The following is a 9098-nucleotide window of genomic DNA, read 5'->3' as shown; positions in this document are numbered from 1 at the left end:
TTGTGTTCACGTTCTTGTAGATATTGAAATCGAGTTATTGTGGATTTTTTAAGTTGTTCAAATTGTTGAAATAAAGTTGTTTCGTTTACACAAGTATTGTATAGTGATTGGTCCGCTGGTTGGGTTGTTGGTGGAAGAGATGATACGCGATATCAGGGGTTCGTACAGAAGTAAAATGTACCCCATGGATGGGGGGAACCTTGTATTCATTTCGTATTAACATAGAAATGTCAAAATATTGAGATTGTTAGGGAAATGTTGCAAGAAATAATTTGCGTTATTTTAACTTGGGTATTGAGGGAATGTGCGAGCAGAAATTGAGAAAATCCTGGCTGTGGACGTTATTAAAACAGTATACTAAAGTAGTTTGAAATAATTATGGTGATTACTTAGGTCGTCGTACTTCGATCATCTTGTATCCAGATTCAGAGTTGAAAAGTATTCATTTGATTACTGTCGTGACTTACATGGCAGTCGCGCATACATATGCATGTATGAGTATGTATTTGACGAAAAACCCTGCCGAGTTTAGTGATATGTTAATATATATCTGATTGTTGCCCCGAACCTTGCCGTAAAGAGACCTCGATACATACATATCAATTTATGTATATGTATGTATTTGGCGCGAAATCCTACCCGGTCTCGTGACACGCAATTCGCTATCTTTTTAGTGTAATATTTCCTTTGTAGGGCATTATGGATTTCTCACAGAAATATCTGTGCCATCTCCCTTACTACTAGTCCGCTGTACATGCAAATGAACACGTAGGTTATACGTGTCATTATACCTTTGTGTTGCAATCCCTTCTTTAAACAATTTGTCACGCACCCTAATTATTCCTAAATAGAAACTGACGTTTATGAAAATAAATGACAATTTCTCTACTGGCTGTTGCATGCAAATGTGCACGTTGAACGGGAACAACGAAATTTTAGTAATTTTACTACATACCATCTTATATGAACGAATGACCCCGTGAAGTGTTTCATTCCTGGATACATCACGATAATTGAATTCATTTACAGAAACTGGTATTTTTCACCAGTTCTGCAGGGTATTCATGGTGAATTGAAGTATGAAGACCCCCCCCCTCTGCAATGTTAATTATACACAATCACTGTATAATTTTTCAACTTGACGAGATGGCATATTAAGAGTCCCATACAGTCTTTACCATACAATTTCTACCTTCGTTATACAGGAATCGTCACAAATTTTCGAAAATTTCGACTATTTTATAAAGCCCTCCCATTGTTTCCCAGTGATGTGAGCAGTCGATTGTATTGATCGCGTTTTTGCCCGTCTCATCGAATACATAAAATATGAGAAAAAATCCTACGTTTCCCCTTTTCAGGAAAAGGGTCGAAGGGACTTATTGAGAATAGTGCGGATGTCAATCGTGTCACCTGAGTGTTTCGACAGCTCCTGCCACGTGTCGAGCACGTTGTCACGCATCGATGTCCGATCGTCGAATACGCTCAATCGTAAGTCAAATGTCCAAGGTGCGGTGGAAGTAAGTGATGCCGGATAAGCACGGAAGCTCGATATCGGACATCAGGTCTTAATAGAGATCTGGCTCCGATTCCTCTCATCGAAAGTGTCCCAACGCGACCTTCTTTATCAGGACGACCGGAACAATGGCCGAGACGAGGGCGGAGATTTCGGTTCAATATCTCGGAACGGGATCAAGATGTTGCAACGATCTCCGCCGCGATTGCTCCATTATTTACCGTATAAATACTTCCGTACATCCTCCGACTTGACAAGTTGCTCACAGCAAGAGAAACGATGATCAAGTGCCTGGTACTGACCACCCTGGCGGTCCTCGCCGCTGGTAAGTTAATCAGAGATCATCTCATGCATCATGCAATCGACTTCTAACTCTAAGTGCATCTTATAAAATACATTCATCGGATCAATCGAAGTTCTTCCCAAAGAAACCCAAGTGAAATTCGGTACGCCGCATGAAAAAGTTAAAATGCATCGAATCTTTGGTACTTTACACTTCATTTTGCGGGAACTCGACGCAACATTTAAAACGGAACGTCGTAAACGTCGCGTAAAAAGGAAACATTACCGAGAAGGAGCTCGTAGGATTCTATAACGCGCACTTACGCTCGTGACGTCTGCACAGGGAAGAACGCAGTTTATGGACGTAATTATCGGGTAATTTATAACGTTCCGTCGTTGCTGAGACGCACAAGATGGACGTTTCCGAGAAAACGCGCATTTTAAGAAGACGTGGAAATGGGATTGGTCAGTTTTACCAAGCCACTCGGTTGTAGATTTCCTAATACCACTCATTGGGACAATTAATCCCGTGACTCCAGGTTCAGGGTCATTTATTTAATTCTTTACCGCAAATTTGCATGAAATAATGATATTTCGGAAGGAGCCATGGACTCTGACATAGCGTGGGAAATGTGGAAGCCTCATGAATAAACTGCGTATATAAGCTAATATTTGATTGAATAAACTATCCTACATAGAAAAACTGCAGCTTAAAGGAAACAGTATCAAGGGCCGAAAAGTGAAACAACGACAACACCAACATAATGGCATTTTTAAATCTCAGGCGACCCGATTCCATCCCTGGTCCCGCTGTTCCCGCTGAGTCCTGGAGGACGCATCGTGGGAGGAACGGATGCAAGTATCGAGGATGTGCCTTACCAGGTGACTCTCCAGCTGTCCGGGTTCTCCTTCTGCGGGGGAACCATCGTTGCCAATCAATGGGTCCTATCAGCCGCCCATTGCATGGGCTACCCCACAAGCATGGTGAAGGTCCGGGCCGGATCGGCTTACACGGCATCCGGAGGCTCCTTGCACGCAGTCGAGAAGGTGATCGTCCACGAGAAGTACGGGACCACCCCCTACGGAGTGCCCAAGAACGACGTAGCCCTGATGCGTCTGAAGGAACCTCTGGAGCTGGACAACACCCGCAAGGCGATTTCCCTGTTCGAGCAGAACGAGGAGGCCGAGGTCGGAGCCTATTCCGTCATCACCGGGTGGGGAGTGACCAGCCAGGGTGGCAGTTCCCCGTCGGTTCTGCAGACCGTCCAGGTACCCATCGTCTCCAAGAAGAAGTGCAGCGAGGCTTACTCGAGATATGGAGGCATCCCTCCTGGCCAGATCTGCGCCGCCTACCCAGAGGGTGGAAAGGACGCCTGCCAGGGTGACTCCGGTGGTCCCCTCGCCATCAATGGCCGCCTTGCTGGTATCGTCTCATGGGGAAATGGATGCGCCAAACCTGGATGGCCTGGTGTCTACACCGAGGTCGCCTCTTACCGAGACTGGATTCTGGAGAACTCCGGAATATAAGCTCCCAGGAGCTGATGCTCCATCTCGACTGATACCTTCCCAACTTGTGATGATTGCCGGTGTCGGCTGTGGCTGGCAGGCGGCTGCTCCTAGACATGTTACGTTTCTAGCTTTAATACCGTTTATACTCTTGTTGTTGTAGTTGTTTAATAAAGGTGTTCCATTGTTAGAGTGAGTCTTTTGGCGACCCCCTGAGAAGGTTTGGCTCTCTGTAAGGAGAGGGAGGGCTGATGGTCTCGGGTGCTCCGCTTATTGTAGAAGCATGAATTATTGGATAGAAACGGTTTTGACACGAGGAGAATGTTGCGAATCGTTTAAGTAGGGTATGCGAATGATTTATGAGAATTGATGCGGTTTATGTAGCCTTTTTCTTGTATATAGTCTGTCTGGGTTTCTTACTCCAAGGAGCTTCGCAGAAAGTCGAGGAGATGCTTAGAGACGCGATCTTTGTCTTATTGGTGGTTTCTGTTAATGGTGAGTTGTACCCTTGGCATTTTCTTGAACCAAGATTCGACGAAGCAATAAACGTTTGCTGATTGTCTTCAAGCATTGGGCCATACGTGTGCCTAATTGCTGTTGTGGGGATATATTTTAAATTGTTTCAAGGACAGAAGCACAGATCCAGAATCCAAAAAACTTGGAAAATGGAAACATTGTCACCTAATCAAGCCACAAATGAGCAAAATCAATTCTCTGTTTCCAAGCACCAGCAGAATCAATTTCAATCCCTGCCGAGCGATGGATGTCGAACAGGGGACGAATCGTTGGAGGGTCGAACATTGTGATAGAAGAAGCACCTTATCAGGTGCTGTTGCTGAAGGCCCAGACTCCATTCTGTGGGGGAACCATCATCTCGAAGGAGTGGATCGTTACGGCCGCACATTGCATGGCTCGTGCATCCAACAATATGGTGATTCGTGCCGGATCTTCGTATTCGAAACGTGGGGGCTCTACACATGGGATCAGGGAAACAATTATTCACGAAGGGTTCCACGTCAACGGATATGGAGTTAACGTGGACGACATCTGCTTGGTGCGACTGAACACCCCTCTGAGCCTGGATAGTACCAGAAGACCCATCGCCATGTTCGGGAGATGGGAAAGGATTTGGCCTGGAGCTTTTGGCGTCGTCAGTGGATGGGGTAATCTCGAAGAGCGAGGATCCTCCTCGGAAGTCCTGCGGATGGTCCAGGTACCCGTTCTCTCGAAGAGGTTCTGCAATCGAGCTTATTCCTTCCTCCAAGGGATCACAGTCGGACAAATCTGCGCTGGATTCAGTGAAGGAGGGAAAGATGCTTGTCAAGGTGATTCCGGTGGTCCTCTTGTTGTTGGTGGTCGTCTCGCTGGGGTCGTCTCCTGGGGGAAAGGATGTGGTCGACGTCGACTTCCTGGGGTCTATTCCGAAATCGCGTATTATAGAGATTGGATTAAGCAAAAGTCTGGAGTGTGACATCTATGAAAATGAATTATATCGAATTTTGGAATACATGTTTTATTGTGGTAGATAATAAGCACCTTGCTCTATACAGACGTCGGAATTGAACTCGTCTATTACGATATGTTCAACTGGGCAAAATGTAAATACTCTCGAATGTACAATTGTTAGTACCTAAATTTTGTAATCGTAACTCCAATTCATGAATAAAAAGTTGATTAAGGAAGAAGATTTAGTAGTACTTGTAGATTCGAACAAGCAGCTCCTTAACGTGTCATCCGTCAATTCTGGGGGCTAATGTATACGTTGACGACGACAAACGGTGATGACGGATTAATGAATTGCAAGAATCCGACAAAAACATTTACAGAACGGTTTGATCGCTTTGGGATAAATGAGAAATGCCTCACCAGATGTTGATGAGTGCTTTAAAGGCCTCAAACGTGTTCGGATGCTCTTGCCAGCTCATTTTGTCAACCAGTTAATATGTCATCGCCTGTGAGCCACTCACTGTCAAACGTTGACATCTTGCCAAGTACTTAGTCAATGTATAAACGTATTGCGACTGTTTTTGTACTTTACGCTAGCTGTTCGTTAAAGTTACAAATTAAAGATACTTGAGAATAAAGTCAACAGAGTTGGTGTTGGGTAAAATTTCAGTACAGAATTCAAAAGATGTACATTTTTAACTTTTTTAAAGTTTATTTTTGTATAGTTCTAATTCTAGAAATGATTCATAGTAGCTATAAGTAAATAATTTTTGGATTGGATTTTAATTTGAGGAATAGATGGTCTTCATCGTTAGAACTTGAAACGCTGAGACATTTTTTTCGCGCTTAGGCACTTTGGCAAGCACCTGAGACAACGAGCTACTATCGATCGGTTTTTATTGACTTGAAAACTGCTTGACCTCGTTTGTTGTCTTCAAACTAGCAATATATTTCCACGGTGTAAAAATGTCAGCACAAAATTTTAAGATTTTTCCGAACGATATTGCAGTAAGAATGCCATAAAGTTATCTTAACTTGAGTTAAACTTCGATACGTGTATAACGTAAATTATGAGGGGCATTAAATAAGGAATATTTACGATTGCTAATAATTCTTTCTTCTTATTTGAAAGTTTAGAGTGGTCTCCGAGGTTTTAAAACATGCTCGAAAAAGCGCGAAACTGCTCGATTTGAAAATTATATCTACCGAGGAGAACGAGACAGAGGATGAGTAAATAGTAAATGGTCACCGAGTAGAGATCAAGCTTCGTTTAAAACAATTTGAAAATGACAATGGTCAGGAAGGAAAGGGGTAAGGGGATGACTTTACGCCTTAAATGGCATTTTTAATATGCAATTTCCAATTGTTTAGTTATGCCAGGTTGAAACCGACCCCGCAGTATATTCCTTTAGTAATAAATTCTAGAAACCCGTCACATATTATTTTTTATTTTTCCTTCCAAGATTAACATTCGTTACGTTATTACGAACTGAAAAGTGGGGCATTTTGAGTTGCCGATTTTAGTATAAATAGTGTCGCGGAATCCTTGTTTGAGCAACTTGTTCACAGAGAGAACAGCAGAAATGTTGAAGAGTCTCGTATTCCCAATATTGGCGGTTCTCGTCGCCGGTAAGTAACATCAAGGATAAAAGATGAATTTTATTAGCCAATTGGTTCGTATTATCTATTTAAAATCCCAGGTTGGTTCAAAGTATTCTGGGCAATGTAAAAAAAATTTTTCATCAGGAGAATCAGCCCCACCCGGGACCAACAAATTGGAGACCTCGGTTCCTGCTGATCGTTCGGCTTTTGGATCACCAGCACCGATTGAGACTGTTCCCCATCAGGTGTTTGTTAGTAGTAAGGGATTAGACTGCGGTGGTAGTATCATTTCCGAAGAATGGATCCTCACGGCAGCCCACTGCATCGAGGATCTCAAAACAGTTGATAAGGACATGTCCATCCGGGCCGGTTCGACACACTGGGGAAGTGGCGGACAGGTCGTCGGCGTCCAGGAGGCGATACCTCACGAGAAGTATCTGGAATATGTTCAGAATGAAGAAAAGAAATACCTGTACGATATCGCTTTGCTCCGGCTGAAGAGTCCTCTTCAGGTAGGGCCCACCTGCAAGCCAATTACTCTGTTCGATAAGGATGAAAAAATCGCAGATTATTCCGACGCGTGTATCAGCGGATGGGGATTAACCGAGGACAGTAAGGTGCAAGACGTTCTTAATCTCGCTCATTTGCAAGTTCTTCCTGTGGATGATTGCATGGAGTCGGCCGAACCGGCGATGGCCAGAGGACTTAGATTTTGCGCCACAGATAAGGAACAACCAATGGCTGGGTGTAATGGTGATTCAGGGGGTCCTGTGGTTGTCGATGGACGTTTAGCTGGGGTCATTTCTTTGGGCTCCCAGTTATGTAATCATACTGCTGATGGCGTTTCTACTGTCAGCATGTCGGTCGCGCATTACCGCGACTGGATCAAGGAAAAATGCAACGTGTGAACGAGTTACAGAATCGACTTTGCTCTCCTTATCACCTTGGATAGTCCAAGATGGTCTAACGTGCTCGATTCTTCTGCATACAACTCAAGTATGCTCTAACAATAAGGGTGTCGATAATGTATCAAAGCTTAAATAAAGTAATTGCAGCAATAGAAGTCCGTTCTAGTTACGAATGCGTTCTACTCCGAAAGGAGATTAAAGTAACCTTCCCTTCAGCTCTTTCCATCTGCGCATAAATCTGATTATAAATACATCTGGTAAATTTTGCCATTCCGTTTGATCTCTTAACTGGGGTAAATGTCGTATCTTTGATAAACGTGGCGAGGGAAGATTTTAAATTAATGCGGCACAATTGCGTAGGAAGGTTCGGATGTTTCCTTGCGATTCAAGAGCCACGGCTTTGGAATTCCTCAGTTCCGTAATTTTCGTGAGTAAAGGTACCGAGTAATACAATTATCTATGACACACAAGGAAGAATTTCCAATAAGCTTACCCGTGCACTCGATTTGCGTGTAGTGCCCTAAGTTGCTAGACACGGTACGCTCAATAAGCGGGATCAATAAACCATCTCTATTGGGACGAAGAAAATCGCTTTGAAACCTTAAGCGTTTACTTATACTTTGTATCCGGCACTTACGTACGTACGTACAAGGGTTGCCAGCAATACAAGGAAAGTGCTTTCACAGCTACGCGGAGTGTTTTAAAATATTGGCCGCATGTACTCATTATTTCTTATCTGGTATTTATTATTTTTCTGCGGCTAGCTAGGCCTCACAGTCCTGATGCAATTTGCATAATTGAGTGCTTAGAAACTTGCACGACGAAGGCCTCGTACGGTCATTAATTATGCACGGAAGACGTGCAACTTCGAGAATTACGTTCGGGAAAAATCGGAGAATTTTTCAAAAAGAGAATAAAAATAGCCAGTCGAGAAGTTTATCCGGTTATTTAATCACGGTTAATTCCGAGGATCTTTGACATAGAAACTTAGATTTCTCTCATGAGGAAGGACTTACATTTTCAGATAAATGTAGGATTTTTTTGTAAAACCCAAACGAAAGGGAAATATAGAGACAGAGTCTAGGAGGGGTCAAGTGGAAAGGACGAGGGGTTGTCCAGGGAGTTTAAATTTCAACCCTGGCTGTGGTCCAGGGGTATGTGACCCCGGTGCAAATGTTTGGGGATTCCGATAGGATGCAGTCCTTCCCTCGGGAGATGACAACGATCATCCCAGGGACGTTCCTGATCCCACCTGAAATATTCAGACCCAAGCTGGGGAAAATTGTTCCATGTCCCTCTCAAAATAAAACAAAAACTAATTTCGGGTTTCCAAAAATCCCACCCCATTATTAATCTCGTTGGTTCAATAAATAGATTTATTAAATCTGCAGTGTTTAGAGAAACAACTTTATGCTTCCATGCATCGAGAGAGTTTCAGGAAAGGTTCCTGATTGCGCACATAAAAGTGACATTTGAGGTTCAGAGTTGCCTAATAAAGCAGGGCATATATTCGTCAGTTCTTTCGAAAAATGGAGAAAAGGGGTTTCAGGAGCGAATAAGAGTCCCGTCTTAAATCCTGAGTCTGGCTGGGGTCCAAAATCTATAGCGCACGACCTCGGCGAAGATTCAGGGGGTCGTAGAGGGGGGATACTTTTCTAATTCCCTTAAGACATCCCTTTGTACTCCGCAAGAAGACCGCTAGAATGGTCCTACGGTTACCTGCTTCGGGCTAGTCCACCTATTCCTGAAGAAGGTCCTTGTCCTTTCGAGAGCTTCTCTCGCAAACTTGCTCGGAGACTGCGGATGTCCGAGACATCGTCCCAGCCACGTATTTATTCATT

At 43.6% G+C, this 9098-nt stretch overlaps 3 protein-coding genes across 19 annotated transcripts in view; all 3 read left to right on the top strand.

The window, feature by feature from the left end:
* Positions 1 to 9098, top strand: part of LOC105701173 (trypsin-1) — an 88512-nt gene that overhangs the window by 20041 nt on the left and 59373 nt on the right. For 2 of the 17 annotated variants that reach the window (XM_012427666.1, XM_012427667.1), the window contains exons 2-4: positions 1359 to 1488; positions 1629 to 1838; positions 2580 to 3322. The exons of the other annotated variants lie outside the window; for them this stretch is intronic. In XM_012427666.1, the coding sequence (XP_012283089.1) occupies positions 1793 to 1838; positions 2580 to 3322 (789 nt within the window). In that variant the 5' untranslated portion in view covers positions 1359 to 1488; positions 1629 to 1792. Of the gene's footprint in view, positions 1 to 1358; positions 1489 to 1628; positions 1839 to 2579; positions 3323 to 9098 lie in introns of those variants that run through there. 17 annotated transcript variants of the gene reach the window in all.
* On the top strand, positions 3774 to 4772 carry LOC105701096 (trypsin-1-like). Its single transcript, XM_012427541.2, has 2 exons — positions 3774 to 3796; positions 4027 to 4772. Exon 2 carries the CDS (start codon positions 4065 to 4067, stop codon positions 4770 to 4772), a length of 708 nt encoding a protein of 235 aa, XP_012282964.1. The 5' UTR covers positions 3774 to 3796; positions 4027 to 4064.
* On the top strand, positions 5997 to 7412 carry LOC105701174 (trypsin 5G1). Its single transcript, XM_012427668.1, has 3 exons — positions 5997 to 6058; positions 6317 to 6376; positions 6494 to 7412. Exons 1-3 carry the CDS (start codon positions 6034 to 6036, stop codon positions 7255 to 7257), a joined length of 849 nt encoding a protein of 282 aa, XP_012283091.1. The 5' UTR covers positions 5997 to 6033; the 3' UTR covers positions 7258 to 7412.

Source organism: Orussus abietinus, unplaced genomic scaffold, assembly GCF_000612105.2.
Source record: "Orussus abietinus isolate OABI.00-Male unplaced genomic scaffold, Oabi_2.0 scaffold28, whole genome shotgun sequence".
In the NCBI taxonomy this organism is placed as follows: Eukaryota; Metazoa; Arthropoda; class Insecta; order Hymenoptera; family Orussidae; genus Orussus; species Orussus abietinus.
The sequence above is the reverse complement of the archived record's forward strand: the minus strand, read 5'-3'. Positions and strand labels throughout refer to the sequence as shown.

Coding starts and splice junctions, on each gene's coding strand:
- LOC105701174 (XM_012427668.1), top strand. CDS start 6,034: ATGACAATGGTCAGGAAGGAAAGGG. Junction 6,059..6,316: donor AATGGTCAGGAAGGAAAGGG/GTAAGGGGATGA, acceptor ACTTGTTCACAG/AGAGAACAGCAGAAATGTTG. Junction 6,377..6,493: donor ATTGGCGGTTCTCGTCGCCG/GTAAGTAACATC, acceptor ATTTTTCATCAG/GAGAATCAGCCCCACCCGGG.
- LOC105701096 (XM_012427541.2), top strand. CDS start 4,065: ATGTCGAACAGGGGACGAATCGTTGGAGGGTCGAACATTGTGATAGAA.